Source organism: Hypanus sabinus, chromosome 14, assembly GCF_030144855.1.
Source record: "Hypanus sabinus isolate sHypSab1 chromosome 14, sHypSab1.hap1, whole genome shotgun sequence".
Taxonomy (NCBI): domain Eukaryota; kingdom Metazoa; phylum Chordata; class Chondrichthyes; order Myliobatiformes; family Dasyatidae; genus Hypanus; species Hypanus sabinus.
The window spans coordinates 747463-768799 of NC_082719.1; the positions used below are offsets into that span (position 1 = coordinate 747463).

Below are 21337 nucleotides of genomic sequence, written 5' to 3' on the forward strand. Positions count from 1 at the left end.
GACATAAGGAGCCTGCTTCAAGTATCGCTGTATTCCCATCATGTTTAACAACCCCCACCCCCAATCGGCCAGTCCACAAGAATATAGTCAATATTAAACCGGTCTGCAGTGCAGAAAAGGGTGGGTACCCCTGGTGTTTATAAATTATTTCTACTTCCCGGTTGCAGGGTTTTACTTCCGGTCTTTTCTGCCCCGGTGCACATGCGTGTAACTAATCGATCTGGGGTTGATCTTGCCTTTCACTAAGACTGAGGTAGGGGATCTTGGGCTTAAAAGGATTGGTGACCACTACTATACTCACTGTCACGAGGCACAGGCCCATGATTACTACCCTGGAGGTCCTGCTTCTCAGCTTCCTTCCCAACTCCCTGTATTCTACCTTCAGGACCTCCTCCCTGTTTCTACCCATGTCGTTGGTACCAATACGTAACATGACCTCTGGCTGCTGACCTTCCCATTTCAGGATATTGTGGACTCGTTCAGAAACATCATGAACCCTGGCACCTGGGAGGCAAACTACCATCTGTGTTTCTTTTTCATGCCCACATAATTGCCTATCCCCCTAACTGGGTGAAACTGGGTAAAACGAACAGGAAAGATGAACAGAAGGAGATAAAAAAACAGGTGAGTGTATATGGAGAATTATCAGACCTTCAGACCTAGACAGGAACCTGTTACTCCCTGAATCCATTTATCAGCCTAAACTAGTAATATAAATTTGAATAAACTCTTTGGGCTTCCAGCCAGTTACAGGAATCGATTTTAACCGATGTTTTGATGACAGACTCTGCCATTTCCATCTGAAAATCAATATCTGTACCCAGTGCTGGAAGAATTTATTTGTAATATTCATTTGTTATCATTTGCATAATCAATAAATTTGCACTCTTTTACTACATCAACAGCAATAATATTATTTAAAGCTTCATTCTGACATCTCTGAAGCATAATTTAAAATAAGTACAAAGAAACCCAAACAGATGGAATAACATCTCCATCAAAAGTGGGTCTGAATGTAAAGTTATAGAAAACATATTGTTCTGAATGAACAGTGATTTTTAATGTATTTCAATGAATAGAAAGTAAAACAAAAATCTTAAAAATGACCACCCAGTGCCTGCATCAAATACTCCCAGCCAAATGCAGCACAGTTCCTAACAAAGACAATGTGCCCTTATCCCAATCTCAAATGTGTACCAGTGCAGTAAGTATTTTGTGTCAAACCTCAACAGGTTCTGGAATGTCAGTGTCAGAATTCTTCGTATTCAAACATTACTGCACGACTCAAGAATATGATCCCACCTGCTGATTTAGTCTGGACTTCCAACAAGGTAATATCCATTGGATAACACTCTAAACTAAGGTGGTACAGTTTGGAATAACTGAAATTTTCCCTCTTCTCCTGGCTCAGTATTTATCCTTCAATCAATGATGATTCGATTTTATTGCTTGAGGAGCTTTGTTATATGCATAGTTGGTGTTGCATTCACCAAAAAAGTATATTTCATTCCATTGGCTGTGATGTGATTGAGGGTACCTTGAAGACCCTAAAAGGTTCTCTGAATACAAATTCCATTTTTTAAAATTTTATATAGAAATGTAATGTTCAGAGACAAAGTGCTTACTTAAAAGGGACTAATGTTCTTTAATTATGCTAATGAGACCTCCAAGTAGCCAAATCACCCAGAGTATGAGGTCAGAGTTTTGTTGATGTTAATAAGATTTAAAATTGTCATTTAGAAAATTATTCATAAATGATTCAGCAACAAACAATCAAGCAGCATCTGTGGGATGAAAGAAAAGACTGATGTTTTGAGTCAGAAGTCTTTGTCCTGATGCAGGTTTTCAACCCAACACACTGAAAGTTTCTTTCCTCCCTCTGATACTACCTGGCCCAGATTTCCTCCATCAGATTGTCTGCCAGTTTACAGTACCTGGAATCTTGTGTCTCAAAAATTACTCCTATTATACAACTAATAAATGTTTAAATTATTTCAAGTCTGGAAATTATTCATAAATTATTCAGCAAATAAACTGCTGGAAGTAGTCAGGAGGTCAAACAGCATCTGTAGAGGCTTCTCTTACATATTCCATCTGAATTTCTTTTCTGAATCAAAGCAATTCAATTTCTTTTAGAACCAGATTAACACTTACTTTGGTTATTTTCAGGACAGTTTTATTCAAAAGTTGGCATTTCTTTTCAGAAAAGTTTTAAAAATGGGATAACTAAATATTGGTATTGGTGCAAGTGGACACAATATGAAGATCCTGGTTACTGGATATGCTAAGCTAGCAATTAAGATAACCAGTTTATTTTTAAAATTGGGTTTTAAAGTTGATGGCACTAACAAATTAAGGTAACTTTAGCAGTGATCATGACCACCTACTAAACAATACAGGTTTCAAGCAATTTAACAACAACTCTAATGTCCAATGGACATTACGGAAATTTTTTTAGCTCTGAATCCTTGCAGGAAGGGTTTAGTAGCCACCATTTATAATATGATCATGAAAATACAGCCAGAAGTATCAGAAAAAATTAAGGAATGGGAAAAAGAACTTCATTGTCTTATACCCACTGAGTAGTGGGAGAAAATTTTACAATTAGTCAATTCTTCTTCTATTTGTGCTAAACATGCCCTAACACAATTTAACGTTGTACATAGGGCTCACATATCCAAGGATAAACTTGCTCGATTTTATTCTTATGTTAATCCAACCTGTGACAGATGTCATTCTGAAGTTGCTTCATTGACCCACATGTTTTGGTCTTGCCCTTGTTTGCAAAATTATTGGAAAGATATTTTCAGTACTATTTCAACAGTTCTGAATATCAAATTGCAACCGCATCCTATTACTGCAATTTTCGGTTTACCAGTGGTGGATAATAGTTGTTTATCCCCCTCAGCCCGGCGGATGATTGCATTTGTTACATTAATGGCTAGAAGATCTATCCTATTGAACCGGAAAGAAATTAATCCTCCAACTATATTTCAGTGGTTTTCTCAAACTATCTCTTGTTTCAGCTTAGAAAAAATTAGAAGTGTTGTCTTTGACTCTTCAGTTAAATTTGAAGAAACTTGGAGACCATTTATCCAACATTTTCATACGAGTTAAACTGACTTTTCCTAAGCCCTGCTTCTATTATCCTTAATTATTTGGATGGAAGTTAGGCTTTTTTTCTTTTCTTTTTCGGGGATTTTTTTTCTTATTTACTCCTTTTTTTGCAATTACTATGAGTTTGGGAGGTTATTATATATGGATTATCATCTATCTGAATGTATACTTAACCTATTAATTATGTACTTTCAAACTCTCTATATTCCTGTTTCATTTATGCTTGTTTAAAATTAATAAAAAGATTTAAAAAGCAACTCTAAAACTATTTAAATTTTAAGATTGTCCTGCTGAAGAGTTTTGGCCTGAAACTTCGACTGTACTTTTTTCCCCCCATAGATGCTGCCTGGCCTGCTGAATTCCTCCAGCATTTTGTGGGTGTTGCTCAGATTTCAAGTAGCTGCAGATTTTCTCTTGTTTGTAATTTTTAAGATTACCTTCTAACCCTGAATGTTGGCATTAATCTTAAAGCAAAATACACAATTGTCATCTGACTGGTGGATACCACAATTATCAAGATCATTGCAGAAAAAGCAGATTTAGAATGGAAATATTTGTGCACCCACCTCAATTGGCTGAGAAGGAATCTTAAGTTTGGATAGCTTTGTCCTGGCACATACTTTCGCTTCTGCTATGTTTCCAAATGACTCCTCATTGCAATCCTCTGAAGGAGGCTTTAGTTCTGGGGATTTACGGGGGGCTTGGTCTTGACCATCCATGGGTCTCACATATGCTGTAGGCTTTTGCTGCGTCATGTTTGGTTTCGATGGCAAAGATGGTGGAAATGTTTGAGATGCGTGTTGGTTGGTAACAGGAGCATTCAGACCAGAAGACAAGCTGTCAGAATCACTGGAGTGTACACCCAGTTCATGTGGAGATTTTGATGGAGAACAGTCTTTGCTATTGCTACTTTGTGATCTGGAATTGGTAAACACACTGGAATGTAAGGGGGATAGTGGTGTCAGAGGAGACAAGGGCTGTACAAGTGAGGACAACTGTAACAATGGCTGAAAGTCTTGCAAATGAGATAACTGGACCTTAGCTTGATTGTCGGCATCCACCTGCTTATCATCCCTCCTGCGGTGGCTATTGGAAGTTTCTCGGTCATTATAGGAGTTGCCCTTGTTTTGGCTTCGATTATGGAGTGATCTGTAATTTTGAACATTATGCTTGGACCTTTGGTTATTTTGTTTTGTTAATGCAGTGCCTTTTTGAGAAGGACAATTGACTGTTGATGATGCAGAACTAAGAGGTCCCATTGAGCGTGGATGTTTACTGTGTACGGAAGGCTGCATTGAATTATTACTTCTGTTTGGACCAAGTGAGCATTTTTCTTGCGATATCAAAGGGACTGCCCTTTTGGGTATTCCAATGAAATTCTGTTGAGACATATTACTTATTAAATCTTTCATCTCGTCGTAGTTGCCCAGCATATTTTGAATACGGCTGGAAAGTTCATCCCCTTTATTGGTCTGCACAAAAACAGATAAAATAATTAACAAATCCAATCCCAAGAAGAATCTTTACCATTGGCTCATATCTTGCAAAATCAACAACCAAAAATAATTCAAGTTTTGTGTTACAGTTTTGCAATGGCCAAATACTGTATTTTTTTAAAAAATCATAATGCATCCTACGAAGTTCTCAAAAGAAAATATTCGTTGGTTATTTCACACTGAGGAAGCAGTACATTTTGTAACAATTTTATAGCTGGCCAAAATATTTAAAATACCCCTTAGTCTTGCATATGTGTAATAAAAAATTATACTTACTTAGTATATTATAACTTAATTCAAGAGGAAGTAAAAATCTATTGAATGCTTAGTTTACTTTAAAATCCGCAGAGAAGCTTTCAACATAAATTATTCAGAAAACCTTCCAGCTCACAAACATTCAAACCACAAAATTCCTCTTGTTCTATTTAGACATCCTGATTTTAATGGAAGGGACAGGTACGGTGAAACTCGTCCCAAAATGAGAGCCATATCCACTGAATTTGGCAATAGAGCAGTCCTTGGCACTGAACTGACTCCGCAGCCTGTGGACTAGCTTTCGGGGACTCTGCAGCTTATGATCAATATATTATTTGTTTTTTTTTGTTATTTGCATGATTTGTCCTATTCACAAACACTGGATGTGTTTTTCTCCCCCAGATTCTATTTTAGTTCTTTATTTTCCTTCGGATGCCTTCAAGAAAATGAATCCCAAGGTTGTCTATTGTATACATACTATAATAAATCTTGAATTTTTAACTCACTTGAGCCCAAAAAGCTTAGTGGTTTGCATGGAGTTGGCCAAACTCAGTATCTTTCTGGCCCAAGTGAAGTAACAATAAGACTAGCCTCTAGGGGTGAAACAGTTTGGGGGAAATTCGCTGTCCATGACTCCAAAGGACTAGTGCAGCTGCTGCCATTTCCTCCAGTACTCCCATAAGGACAACTAGAAATATTTAGAATTGCTGTATCCGCTTTCTCCCTTCCCTGGCAAACCTAGGCTTTACAGATACTATCACTGCCCCTTTGCTCAAACTTCCAATTAAAATTACACTTTGGAATTTTGTCACGTAGTCAACCATTGTTTGCTAATTTAAACAGAATCCTGTCAGCTGGTTTGTTTTCAAGTGGAGTTATAATCAGTTCACAATTAGTGAACAGTCACACTCTGTACTTTACCTTGTATGGCTCACCAAAGAGGGGGGCATTTTCAAGGAAAGGGTCCTTGTTGAGATGAATTTCTTGGTTCCTTCTTTCCCTTTCTTTAATTCGAAGCAAATTTCTGTCCTCATTGTACAAGCTGTTGAAGACCAGAACAAATTAAATTTCAAACTTCTCCACATAATCTTCTGGACAAGCAGCTTACAAAATGCAGTGTGAGAGAGAAATTTAGATGGGGGAGCGGAAATCAGGGATCAGTCACTTGTCACCAAATGAACTCACCAAAAAGGCATCTCTTCTGCTGGTCATTGTATTATGATAGTGATCTCAACAAGACAAAGTACAATCAAGTACAATTATTTGAGAATATGACTCTGTCCAAATATCAATATCACCCATATTTTAACAAAATGCATTCCTTGAAATTTCAGTTTTTCAGTCTCTACACTCAGTATACAGAGAATAAACATACATTATATGCACTTCAATTGATTCAAGGTTATCTTAAATCTAATCGCTACTCAAGTCACCTGTGATTACCATTAGAAATCTGACTCACTACAAGCTTTCAATCCTACACATTGGAGCTACATACCAGAGGGCATGCCCTTAACTGATTACAAGATTTCTTACAGTTTCACACACTGCACATTTTCTACCTTTACTTACTAATTAAACACAACTACTCAATGAAGACTCTTCATGCAATAAAAGACCAAGAATTGTTGAACTTAAACCACAATGCGATATGGTAACACTAATGGATACCACCATGAACCTGCTGACAAACATCAGAATTGCACTTTGCTTAAAAACTACAAACATAGATTAGTCATTCATCTAAATGCAACACACAAGATGGTTAGGCCTTTCATCTGGAAATTCCTGTTGGACAAATTAATTTTGTATGCCATATTTTGTAAACACCTAATAGATACTTCAAGTTGATAATCTTACATCAGGATTTAAGGTGTAGGACAAGGCCAGCGAAAGAGAGCAAAATATAAAAGGGCTTTGACATGGAAGGTTAAAGCAATTAAGTGAGAAAAGGAGATGGTTGCTGGAAGACAAAGGGGGAGTTAATTTCTACTGATGTACTGTGGAGAGCATTCTGAGTGGTCACATCACAACCTGCTATACAGCTCCAATGCGCAGGATAAGGACAGAGGCTGCACAGGGTAGTAATCAACCAGTTCTCTCAGGTACAAACCTCTCTGCCACTGAAGACTTCAAGAGGCATTGCATCATTAGGCCCTCAACTGCTGAGACAAGACCTGTTCACATTACTACCATCAGGGAGGAGCTACAGGAGCCTAAAGACTCACACTCTGTTTTAGGTATCACCCCCACCTTTTAACTCTACCCCTCATCTTTTTTTCTCCAGTCCTGCTGAAGGGTCTCAACCCGAAACGTCAACAGTACTTTTTTCCATTGATGATGCCTGGCCTGCTGAGTTCCACCAGAATTTTGTGTATGTTGCTCTGTTTTAGGGACAGCTTTTTCCTGTCCACCATCAGATTTCAGAACAGCTCACAAACCCACACACACTACGTCGTTGACTTTTGCACCATTTCTTTTTGTAACTTAGTCTTGCGCTGTGCTGCACTGCATCCGCAACACAATGAATTTCATGACATACATCAGTGATAATAATCTTAATTTTGACTCTGGCTAATTACCCAGATAAAGAAACCACAGATGGGTTGGGTTTTAACTGAAGACTACAGGAGGAACAGAACAAGGGAATTGTGTAGAAAGTTTGTGTCCAGAAAGCAATATCATTCCTGAAGAATCAACAGCTTTCACATTTTCTAATAAGGCCATAAGACATAGGAGCAGAATTAAGTTACTTGGCCCATCGAGTCTCCTCCACCATTCAATTATGGATGATTTTTGTTATTTGACTATATTTTATACATTGATCATTAGCTAAAAAGGCACTGTGTGTTTAAATTTAGTATTGAAGGACATTTTCTAGTTTCAGCAGAATAAATTTATTCAGAACAATTAATAAGTAACCAATCTGAAAAACACACAAAGAACACTGAGCCTATGCAGTTTAAGCACAATCTGACAGTATCAAATCATTTATTTTTCTAAATATGCTGCAGTTATCAAGAGGAACTTGGGAAGTGCAAACTTCAACAGATCATATTCTAAAAGGCAGGTTCGATTTCCATAATTTATTCTAAAGATATTCATAGTTTTCATGAGACCTGATTATGTCAAGTGTTCACAATTGCGAGAAAGAAATCTTATTGAACACAAAAATACATGTGCTGGAAGAACTCAGTTGGTCAAGAAGTACCTATGACAAGAGAAACCAGTCAAATGCATCAGGTCAATGAACTGGGAGAAAAATGGTTTTCAAAGCAGAGATGACAAGATAGAAGGTTGTTTAAAAAATGTATTGAGACAGATAAAAGAAGGAATGCAAACACTGAGAACTCAGCACAATAGAGATATTTCAATAGGGTCTGCAACCTGAAAAACAGATGGCATAACAAGGGGCAAGTTACACTACATAAATAGCCTAGAAATTAAGAGACCCAAGGATATAACCATTGAGAACAATTAAAACATACTTCAGCATTCCAAGTTCAAAATGAATAATTGACAATCCAGTGGAAGGGTCTCAAGTATATGACCTTTCACTGCAAATCCTGAAGAAATATTATTCAACTGAAACAACTTTGAACATGATTAACTAATACTACACTCTTCCTAATAGACATTTCTCAAGTCCTCTGGCTGAAGAAGAGACCAGTTCCCTCCTGGGGTCTCACACATTCCAAGGTCTTCCACCACCAGAGGGGAACCTCAATATGGTAAAAGACAATAAAGCTGGTAGATTAGGGTCTCAGCAGTGCACCAAAGGTCCACTATTTGATTCTACAATCTGACTGCCACCAAATCAGAAACAACATTCCGAATAAACTAATGCCTGTCTGTTATTTGGATGTTCTGCCCCAGGAAATAAACTGAACTGATTTACCTGGAAAGAAATTTGGGTTCTAGACATTGGGAAGGGAGAAATAGAGGAAGGATATAGGGATGATTAAAGAGTGGACCAGATGTTATGGAAGGGATGGTCCTTTTAGAAGTTGAAGAGGCAATATTTTGTTGGCCAAAGAAGTAAGACTAAGGAGCACATACCAATCCTCAGAGGGATCAGAAGTGGAGAGAGTAAGCAGCCTCAAGTTCCTCAGTGTCGAGATCTCTGAGGATCTAACCTGGTCCCAACGTATTGATGTTGGGCTATACTTTATTAGGAGCTTGAAGAGATTTGGCACATCAATAAATAAACTCAAAAATTTCAATAGTTGTACCATGGAGAGCATTCTGACAGGCTGCATCACTGTTTAATATGGAGGGGCTACTGCACAGGACTGAAAGAAGCTGTAGGAGATTGTAAATCTCGTCAGCTCCATCTTGGGCACTGGCCCTCAAAGTACCCAGGACATCTTTAGGGAGCAGTGTTTCAGAAAAGCAGCACCCATTATTAAGGACCTCCAGCACCCAGGACATGCCCTTTTCTCACTGTTACCATCAGGTTGGAGATACAGAAGCCTAAAGTCACACACTCAGCGATTCAGGAACAGCTTCTTCCCCTCTGCCATTCAATTCCTAAATGGACATTGAAGCTTTGAACACTACCTTAGGTTTTTAAGTATATAGTATTTCTGTTTTTGCACGTTTTTTATTCTACTCAATATACAAATACTGTAACTGATTTACTTATTTTTTATTATTATTCTTATTTTTATTTTTTTTCTCTTCTATATTATGTATTGCATTGAACTGCTGCTGCTAAGTTAACAAATCTCATGCCACATGCCGGTGATAATAAACCTGATTCTGATCTTTTGTGGTTGCCTCACGCTGGAGCTGTCAGAAATGCTACAAAGCGATCTATTGAATGTGGTGATTCAATGAAGGAACAAGAGCAGAAAGTATAACAAATATTGTTAACTACGATGGAGAAATTGTACGACTGCAAAAAGAAAAAATGAAAAGCAGTTATGTTGAAGTTGGCCTTATCATTTATAATGGAATGCAAAACCAGAAATAATATAACAGAAACTTTATCCAAAGCAGGGCAGGAAAAATTCCCTTCTAGTACCTTTTAATTTGAAAGGCTGCAGTTTTTTCTAACAGGGTTTCAATTTGTCTCTTGAATATTACTCATACTCATTAGATTGCATATCCCTCAACAGCTTAGCTCCAAGTAGAGGGTCCAGCTCAACTCCTTGCATCTATTCCATTTTCTTAACATAAAAGGTAAATACCTTAATTGCATGCCCATCCCACAACATCAGATCACTATTCTGTCAGTGAGCATTAGGTAACTGATCCAGTCAGTAATTTAAAACAATCTGTCCAGAACTAGATGTTAACTTAGATAGTTCCCGAAGTGTCACCCAACAGTAGATCAACCTTTCCTCTCCTAAACCAATGGACACGATGTAATTACAATAATCCTATTATTCGGGTTGAGATTTTGCATGAATTAAATTTAAATGGAAACATATTTTGCATGGAGCATATAGTACATGTTTTTGCAGCTGCATCCCCCTTACCCTATCATGACTCCATGTCTTAAGTCAACTCCCTGTACCACAATCTGTAAATTTGATACCTTGCTAAGTGTCAGCTTTTCATGAAGTCCATCAGTGATGGTGTAAGGATTCACAGTCATGTGTTGGTAGACTATTTGGCTGCAGTTGAAATTTCTGATGACAATGAACGAAATCAATGGAACTTTCTAAAGATACATTAGCGTCAGATAAATGAAGTGGCCAAATACAATGACATGGGGACGACAAAGCCCAATTGACTTCCCCAATTCATTTTCATTATGGCATTTGATTGCAATCAAGAACAGCAAATACCCCAACATATTCTGTATTCAACAAGCCAAAGATACTGAGACTGCCACAGGATCTCCACTGAAGCTGGAATCACTGAGGATTGAAGAAACTACCTTCCTAACTTACATAGAATAATTACTTATTATTTAAGCAACAAAATACCAAAAGTCCTCCCCAAACTTAAAACGGCTGATGAAAGAAATGAGTATTTCATATGTGTATCAGTAATAACAAACGTGACTGAATATTCACACTCAGTGACCTCATTACTGGTTTTCGGCTGCTATAGCCCATCCACTTGAAGGTTCAATGTGCTGTGCATTCAGAGATGCCCTTCTGCATTTCACTGTTGTAATGCATATTTGAATTACTGTTGCCTTCTTGTCAACTGGAACCAGTCTGGCCATTCTCCTATGACCTCTTTCGTTAACAAGGTGTTTTAACTCACAAAACTGCTGCTCATGGGGCTTTTTTGTCTGTTTTTCGCACCATTCTGTGTAAATTCTAGATTGTTGTATGTGAAAATTCCAGGAGATCAGCAGTTTCTGAGATACTCGAACCACCCTGTCTGGCACAGACAATTACTCCATGGTCACAATCACTTAGATCACATTTCTTCCCATTCTGATGTTTGATCTGAACAATTGAACATCTTAATCAGGTCTACATGTTTTTTATGAATGGAGTTGCTGCTACATGTTTGGCTGCTTAGATATTTGCATTATCAAGCAGGTTATAGGGTACATATAATATCATGTGACCATCTATGGATGTTCTAGACTCCCCCCCCAAAATGAACTTTATTAAAAACTTTGTATGTATTTTCTGCTTCCCATATCTTATTCTATTATTGGACATTTTGCAAATTTTTATATTAAAAATCCTACATTAATAATAGAAGCCATTTTGTAACTTCAATAGCATATAATCGTAGAACTCAACCACAGGTTTCAGATTATTTTCCTGCAACAGTTTTATTGTTTAATTTCTCTTTCCAACCCCTCAAAAACTGAAACTTCTGATAACAGTGAATACTGTCAATGCAGCTTCCTAAGGTGCATCAGTAGCAGATGTACTGATGAATATAACCATATAACCATTTAACAATTACAGCACGGAAACAGGCCATCTTGGCCCTTCTAGTCTGTTCCGACGCTTACTCTCACCTAGTTCCACTGGCCCGCACTCAGCCCATAACCTTCCATTCCTTTCCTGTCCATATACCTATCGAATTTTAGTTTAAATGACAATATAGAACATGCCTCTACCACTTAACCATATAACAATCACAGCACGGAAACAGGCCATCTCGGCCCTCCTAGTCCGTGCCGAACTCTTAATCTCACCTAGTCCCACCTACCCGCACTCAGCCCATAACCCTCCACTCCTTTCCTGTCCATATACCTATCCAATTTTATCTTAAATGACACAACTGAACTGGCCTCTACTACTTCTACAGGAAACTCATTCCACACAGCTATCACTCTCTGAGTAAAGAAATACCCCCTTGTGTTTCCCTTAAACTTCTGCCCCCTAACTCTCAAATCATGTCCTCTAGTTTGAATCTCCCCTACTCTCAATGGAAACAGCCTATTCACGTCAACCCTATCTATCCCTCTCAAAATTTTAAATACCTCGATCAAATCCCCCCTCAACCTTCTACGCTCCAATGAATAGAGACCTAACTTGTTCAACCTTTCTCTGTAACTTAAGTGCTGAAACCCAGTTAACATCCTAGTAAATCGTCTCTGCACTCTCTCTAATTTATTGATATCTTTCCTATAATTCAGTGACCAGAACTGCACACAATATTCCAAATTTGGCCTTACCAATGCCTTGTACAATTTTAACATTACATCCCAACTTCTGTACTCAATGCTTTGATTTATAAAGGCCAGCATTCCAAAAGCCTTCTTCACCACCCTATCTACATGAGACTCCACCTTCAGGGAACTATGCACTGTTATTCCTAGATCTCTGTTTTCCTCTGCATTCCTCAATGCCCTACCATTTACCCTGTATGTTCTATTTGGATTATTCCTGCCAAAATGTAGAACCTCACACTTCTCAGCATTAAACTCAATCTGCCAACGTTCAGCCCATTCTTCTAACCGGCATAAATCTCCCCGCAAGCTTTGAAAACCCACCTCATTATCCACAACACCTCCTACCTTAGTATCATCGGCATACTTACTAATCCAATTTACCACCCCATCATCCAGATCATTTATGTATATTACAAACAACATTGGGCCCAAAACAGATCCCTGAGGCACCCCGTTAGTCACCGGCCTCCATCCCGATAAACAATTATCCACCACTACTCTCTGGCATCTCCCATCTAGCCACTGTTGAATCCATTTTATTACTCCAGCATTAATACCTAACGACTGAACCTTCTTAACTAACCTTCCATGTGGAACTTTGTCAAAGGCCTTGCTGAAGTCCATATAGACTACATCCACTGCCTTACCCTCGTCAACATTCCTCGTAACTTCTTCAAAAAATTCAGTAAGGTTTGTCAAACATGACCTTCCACGCACAAATCCATGCTGGCTACTCCTAATCAGATCCTGTCTATCCAGATAATTATTAATACTATCTCTAAGAATACTTTCCATTAATTTACCCACCACTGATGTCAAACTGACAGGTCTATAATTGCTAGGCTTACTTCTAGAACCCTTTTTAAACAATGGAACTACATGAGCAATACGCCAATCCTCCGGCACAATCCCCGTTTCTAATGACATCTGAAAGATCTCCGTCAGAGCTCCTGCTATTTCCACACAAACTTCCCTCAAGGTCCTGGGGAATATCCTGTCAGGACCCGGAGATTTATCCACTTTTAAATTTCTTAAAAGTGCCAGTACTTCCACCTCTTTAATTGTCATAGGTTCCATAACTTCCTTACTTGTTTCCCACACCTTACACAATTCAATATCCTTCTCCTTAGTGAATACCGAAGAGAAGAAATCGTTCAAAATCTCTCCCATCTCCCTCGGTTCCACACATAGCTGACCACTCTGATTCTCTAAGGGGCCAATTTTATCCCTCACTATCCTCTTGCTTTTAATATAACTGTAGAAACCTTTCGGATTTACTTTCACCTTATTTGCCAAACCAACCTTGTATCTTCTTTTAGCTTTTCTAATCTCTTTCTTAAGATTCCTTTTACATTCTTTATATTCCTCGAGCAATTCCTTTACTCCATGCTGTCTATATCTATTGTAGACATCCCTCTTTTTCCGAACCAAATTTCTAATATCCCTTGAAAACCATGGTGCTTTCAAACCTTTAACTTTTCCTTTCAACCTAACAGGAACATAAAGATTCTGTACCCTCATAATTTCACCCTTAAATGACCTCCATTTCTCTATTACATCCTTCCCATAAAACAACTTGACCCAATCCACTCTCTTTAAATCCCTTCGCATCTCCTCAAAGTTAGCCTTTCTCCAATCAAAAATCTCAACTCTAGGTCCTGTCCTGTTCTTCTCCATAACTATATTGAAGTTAATGCTATTGTGATCACTGGACCCGAAGTGCTCCCCAACACATACATCTGTCAGCTGACCTATTGCATTCCCTAACAGGAGATCCAACACTGCCCCATCTCTAGACAGAGCTTCTACTGGAAGCTCATTTCACACAGCTACCACTCTGAGTAAAGAAATTCCCCCTCGTGTTACCCTTAAACTTTTGCCTCCTAACTCTCAAATCATGTCCTCTTGTTTGAATCTCCCCTACTCTCAATGGAAAAAGCCTATCCACGTCAAATCCATCCCCCTCATAATTTTAAATACCTCTATCAAGTCCCCCCTCCTCAACCTTCTATGCTCCAAAGAACAAAGATCTAACTTGTTTAACCTTTCCCTGTAACTTAGGTGCTGAAACCCAGGTAACATTCGAATAAGTCTTCTCTGTACTCTCTCTATTTTATTGATACCTTTTCTATAATTCGGTGACCAGAACTGTACACAATCCTCCAAATTCGTCCTTAACAATGCCTTGTACAATTTTAACATTACATCCCAACTCCTATACTCAATGCTCTGATTTATAAAGGCCAGCACACCAAAAGCTTTCTTCACCACCCTATCCACATGAAATTCCACCTTCAGGGAACTATGCACCATTATTCCTAGATCACTCTGTTCTACTGCATTCTTCAATGTCCTACCATTTACCATGTATATCCTATTTGGATTATTCCTATCAAAATGTAGCACCTCACACAAATAATGAGATTATTTATTTTTTGATTTATTGAGATATAGAGTGGAATAAGATCTTCTAGTCCTTTGAGTCGTACCAAACGGCAACTACCAATTTAACCCTAGCCTAATCATAGGATAATTTACAATGATCAAATAACCTAACAGCTGGTACATCTTTGAACTATGGGAGGGAACCAGATCGCCCAGAGGAAACCCATGCGGTCATGGGGAAAATGTACAAACTCATTACAGAAAGTGGTAGGATTTGAACCCGGGTTACTAGTACTGTAAAGCATTATGCTAACTACTGCACTACCCTGCTGCCCTAAACTCTTGGACAATATGAGGAAAAAAGCAAATTAAAAAATGGTCTGAAAAGAAAGATTGGACCAAGACAAAATACAGACTGAAAAAGATACAGACAAATTAAGTGTGAAGGAGAAAGTGAAAAGGGGTGAAGATAAAAGCTGGAGTAGAAAGCCTGTGAGTGGGAGGAGGAGGAGTACGCAAAACACCTTGGACTGAGGAGCTAGAATTGCTATAAGTGGTCACATTTACTCTAACCCCTATGCCAAATGTAAGTGATTAGAGCTCCTTTTCTGACACACATTACAAAAGCCACAAGTAAAGCAGATACATGGAGAGCAGAGGGGAAAAGAACAGAGACAATTCTGTCTACCAACTATGAAAAATGAACAAATAGTTAAAAGGAAATTTTGCATATGTTTAGCAACATCATTTTTAGCCATGCATAAGTTGGTATTTAAATTCATCTACCAAGAAAAACACTTAAAAATAAAAAGTTAACTTTTTAGACAGTTGTAGTAGGTGTTGCAGAAGTGAGCCTCCCTGCTCTGCCTGTCTATATTATACGACCGAAGGCAACATGATCCACAATTTACTACATGGAGATATTGCAAAATGCTATGTAACAGGCAGTTAGCTTGCAGCTTTGGCTAGGGATACGGTGGTAAGAAAGGAAAGTAGGTTTACATTTGTACACTTATAATAACAACCGTTGTGTATGACATGCAATGCATACAGCTTTACAGTGTTGCATGCAAAACAATTGCAGCACTGTTTTTCCTGCTTGTCCATTCTTCAAACAACTGAACTGTCAAAATTCTACAGGTGGTCCCTGAGTTTCAAACATCCGACTTACAGACAACTCATACTTATGAGCCGAGGAAGGAGAACGCTGTCCGCCATTTTAAGTAAGATCGCGACGCCGTCTGCCATTTTAAGTCGTTGCTGTTGACACTTGAGTGTTTAACTTTGTATTTGGCTTAAATTTTTCTTAGTAAGATTCACCCTGACCCCCCCCCCCCCCCATTCTGGTTGGCTGGTGGTGCAGTAAGATCAGCGCTGGGCTGGAGAACAGAGGTTCCCGAGTTCAATCCAGTAGCACACCACTCCCATGCCAGGTTGATGTTGATCCAGAGATTCCTGTACCATCCCTGCCGGGTTAATGTCGAGCTCGCAACTCGACCTTGTAAAAAAGAAACACTGCAACCTCCAGCTTAAATTCTCAAGCGGAATATTGTGGAGGATCAAATACCCAAACCCAGTACAGCCCACACTTGTCCCATTTAGCCTGTCTCAGTGCGGTGGAGTTTAGGACCCAGGGAATTCAGTGCAGTGGTCCTTAGGACTCAGCGGACCTCGGGACCCGCCGTCCGCAGTGTTTCTGTTCCATTGACTGGAAGCAATCGCGACTGAAAATAAAGTGGAAATAATAAAGTGTTTGGAAAGAGGTGAAACGCCATCGGTCATTGGAAAAGCATTAGGCTACAGTCGGTCAATGATAGGAACAATTTTAAAGTGAGAATAATGGAGCATGTGAAAGGCCCTGCCCCGGTGAAAACCACAATTATTAATGTAGTGGTTTAATTATTGGAATACATATGTTTAAGTGTTCTATATGCATAGAAAGGTAAAATATATACTATATACTAAGACAAACTGACACTAAATAATACCGGATGTACTTGTTCCGACTTACGTACAAATTGGATTAAAAGACCGAACTCGTACGTAACCCGGGGACTGCCTGTACTGTATATCACAATGCACATCTGGTTATGATGCTGAATATCAATACATGCAAGGGTTTGGTTTCTGAGAAATGTGTGTAAACCAATTTTTCCCCCAAGTTGGAAATGAACAAATTCCTGTACTGCTCTACCTAGCCTTCCTATGATTCCTTTCATTTCAACAAATGTCTATCTGATCAACTAACTCCATTCAGAACTAAGGAAATAGAACATATACTTTATCCCTTTATCCTTTTGTTAATGAATGCTATTAAAATATTTTGACATTATAGAATCATAAGATATAGGAGCAGAATTAGGCTATTCGGCTCATCGGGTCTGCTCCGCCATTTCATCATGGCTGATTCATTTTTCCTCTCAGTCCCAATCTCCTGCCTTCTCCCCGTATCCTTCAAGCCCTGAAAAAAAAAATCAAGAACCTAACAATATCTGCCTTAAATGTACATAAAGACTTGACACCACAGCTGCCCGTGGCAATGAATTCCACAGATTCACCACTCTCTGGCTAAAGAAATTCTTCATCTTTGTTCTAAAAGGATGCCCTTCTATTCTGAGACAGTATCCTCTGGTCTTGGACTCTATCACCATACGAAAGATCCTCTCCACGTCCACACTATCAAAACCTTTTACCATTCGATAAGTTTCAATGAGGTCATCCCTCATTCTTCTGAATTCCAGTGAATACAGGACCAGGGCCATCAAATGCTCTTTCATATGACAAGCCGTTCAAACCTGGAATCATTTTTGTGAATCTCCTTTGAACATTCTCCAGTTTCAACACATCCTTTCTAAGGGGCCAAAACTGCTCACAACACTCCAATTGAGGCTTCAGCAGTACTTTATAAAGGTTTACATCGTTGCTTTTATATTCTAGTCCTCTTGAAATGAATCCAAACATTGCATTCGTCTTCTTCACCACAGACTCAACCTACAAATTAACCTTGAAGGAATCCTGCACAAGGACTCCCAAATCCCATTGCATCACAGCTTTTTATACTGTCTCTCCATTTAGAGAATCGACAACACTTCAATTTCTTCTACCAAAGTGCACAACCATACACTTCCCAACATTGTACTCCATCTGCTACTTCTTTGCCCCTTCTCCTAATCCACAGCACCAAACTCAGGGCTAGAGATCTGCTTACTAAGGCTCCCCTCTGGTAGGTCATCCGCTCAACAGTATCTAAAGTTGTACACTTACTAATGAGGGGAACAGCCACAGGTGTACTCTGAACTAGTTGTGCATTTCCCCTCTTTCTGACAGGTTGCATACCTGTCTTATGCAACCTAGGAGTAACTACCTTTCTGTAGCTCCTGTATATCAGCTCCTCATTCTCTCATATGAGTAAAGGTCATCAAGCTGCAGTTCCAGTTCCTCAATACGTTTTCTCAGGAGCTGCAACTTGGCACACCTAGTGCAGATGCATTTAACTGGAGACTGAGGTCTCCCAGACTTCCCACATCCTACATAGAGTACAAAACAGTGCTCCTGGAGCCATTCTCACAAATCTACCATGCCCTAACAGATGAGTAACTTACAAGTCAATGCACCTCACCCAAGCCTGATGACCCAAAGCCACTCTTAACATTGACACACTCCAAAAGAATGGCTGTTCAGCTTGCATTTGAAGAATTTTTATTGGCCTTTCTAATGAATCCTTCTTGCTGATTGGTCACTCCTCAAATCAGAAAAACTGCCATGAAACTCTTTCTTCAAAATCTCAATCGCTGAACTCATTAAAAAGGAGCTCTTTTCACATGCCCCTGGTGTGGATTGTCCAGCAAGCCTCCAAAAAAAGAGGGAAAAAAAATATCGATGGAGGAATTTGCAAGAAATCCTATTTTTCTAAGTCTTCCATAAACAAGAGTGCCTCTGTAGCTGGACAACTAGGCTTGAATTATCTGAAGGAGAAAGGGCAAGAGGAATTAAAGCTTTAAGAACCAATGATCGTGTGGCTTCAGGAACTTGGCCCAATGAAGATGCAACTAACTCTTTAATGTAGAATTAAATTACTCTCTTTTCATGCATCTTAAAAATAACATAAGTTTAAAGACTTATTAGTTCTAATTTACTAACATCATACCTCAATACATCCTTCATTCGACCCTGTAACACTATTCCAGATGCAAAACAGAAATAACTTTAGGCCTTTTAATGAAACAGGTTTCTTATTGGAGACTAGTGGCCACGTTAACAATAAATCGCAACATCTGGAATGCAAGTGTTAGATCACACAGGAAGTGTATACTTCCTCTTCTACCTAGCAAATATTAAATTTTGTATAATACAGTTTAACATCTAAACATCCATTTAAAACATAACAAAGACCAGAGCAATTATATATTCACATCAATGCACTTTCAGAACAGTAACTGAAGTATTAGCTACAGTATAAGATTCTTTTCAAAATCTGTCCAATAGGAAAAAAGCATACTGATTATCTTTTCCTCTTCTGCAAATTTCTATTAAAAGTAAAAAAAAATTCTGAAGCAACATAAAAGAGGAACTGAAAGCTCTATTTGAGCTTCAGAATTTGACTGTCTTTAGGCAAGCTAATGATTTAGTTGAGGAGGGAGAGAGGAAGCAACCAATTTTTACTATTGCGTCAACTTATACAGTTATCCAAGGTTTTACAGATTTTATATAAAAAGATTATTACTCAGTTACATACCAATATTGCATGTAAAATGACATGATTAAAATTACTTTGCTTGAATCAATGTCAGACAGACCTACAAACTGATCCAGGAAAATTCATCCACAATAAATGGTTCCTCAATATCAAAAGCTAATCCATGCTCTTCATAAACCTGCAGTATAAGGAAGACTGATGGTGGGGTCAGAGGCCAAGGTAAAAAATAAAAGTAAAAATTGAGCAAAATATATCTCCATTTTTCGCTATGATTGGAGCGTTCTCACACAAACTAGCCTGTTAAACAAGGTTAGTCATGCATTACCACTAAATGTGACTTGGCGCTGCCATAGCAACAACCGTCCTAGATTACAGTACACAGCTGACTCTTCATTTATCACTTGCTAGACAACATTTCTGTGACTGCTCTTTTCTGAAACTATGTTAAATTGCAACTACCTGGACTTGCCCTTGCCTTTTGGAGCGACTAAACAAAGATCACATCCTTGTTTTCATCTGGATGGTCATCAGTTCACTCACACATTTACGGTACTATCGGTGAGAGAAAAGCAGAGATTTCTTGGCATCAAAAACAAAAGTTGTTTAGACAAGTTGGAACTGAGCATGCATGCAGGCTTTCTTAGTGACTCATTTAACTATCCAGTTTTCCCATTTACAGGTCCAACTTATCCAGTTTTCCTTTATGATGAACTCTGTGTGATTTGAGATACTTTCATATGCCCATTAAAACTGCCACATCTTCGTATTTAACTACAAGGTTACTGTTCACAAGTACTTAATAGGCAAGCAAGCTCTTCAATACTCCAAGGTCAGGAAGATCACAACTCAAAATCCTTCTATTTATTTATTGAGATACAGCACGCAACAGACCCTTCCAGCCACACTGCCCAGTAACCCCAATTTAACCCTAGCCTAATCACAATTCAATTTACAATGACCATTTAACCTCTCAGCCAGTATGTCGTTGGACTGTGGGAGGAAACCAGAGCACCCAGAGGAAACCCAAGCAGTCACGGGAAGAACGTACAAACTCCTTACAGGAAGCAACAGGAATAGAACTGTAAAGCTTTGTGCTAACCACTACGCTACCATACCGCCCCAATATATTGCAATATGTAATTATTATAATACATCAACTTCTTCTCTGTCCCATATTTATATATTAATGTAAAGTTGAAATACACAAATGGATTTAGGTTTAAACATTCCAAAATGGCATATCTAGTGCATCCTCCTTCAACAGGATCAAGGCTGCAAGAGCCAAGAAAATCTCCAATAGAAGCATTCACAAGTTAAGTTTCTGCACTGGAAGTCAACTGCAGGGTTCAGTTGCTTGTACTGTATGTACTGTTCTTCTTGACATCTGCCCTTTGCCCCTGTCAGTCATGCACCCACTCAACATTATCAGCACACAACTCAATGTTTATTAAATCAATTTCAGCTGTGTAAACAATAGACATTGAGCAATAAAATATATTCACGATCAAACCAGGAAGAGGCTATATACCATTCCAAGCCCTATGATAAATAGCTGTTTGCAGTTCTCTTCCCCTCCTCCAAAAGGAGTCAGCTGATTATGTGTATTGCCTTTTTTGATATCTACTCTTTGCCTCTAGTGTCAGTGACACACTCAGCATTCAACACTGTCAGAACACAACTCGTACTTTCTCATGAGCAACACACACAAAATACTGAAAAAACTCAGCAACTCAGGCAGCATCAATGGAGAGGAATCAACACAGTATGTTTTGGGCTGAGACCCTTCAT

At 38.7% G+C, this 21337-nt stretch overlaps 1 protein-coding gene across 3 annotated transcripts in view; it reads right to left on the minus strand.

Moving 5' to 3' along the window:
- LOC132404517 (AF4/FMR2 family member 3-like) overlaps positions 1 to 21337 on the minus strand; it is a 153948-nt gene that overhangs the window by 90055 nt on the left and 42556 nt on the right. For 2 of the 3 annotated variants that reach the window (XM_059988677.1, XM_059988676.1), the window contains exons 1-3: positions 19589 to 19626; positions 5790 to 5910; positions 3684 to 4589 (exon numbers count right to left, since the gene is read on the minus strand). In XM_059988677.1, coding sequence (XP_059844660.1) covers positions 3684 to 4589; positions 5790 to 5910; positions 19589 to 19611 — 1050 coding nt within the window. In that variant the 5' untranslated portion in view covers positions 19612 to 19626. Of the gene's footprint in view, positions 1 to 3683; positions 4590 to 5789; positions 5911 to 19588; positions 19627 to 21337 lie in introns of those variants that run through there. The other variant, XM_059988678.1, reaches the window with a different exon arrangement.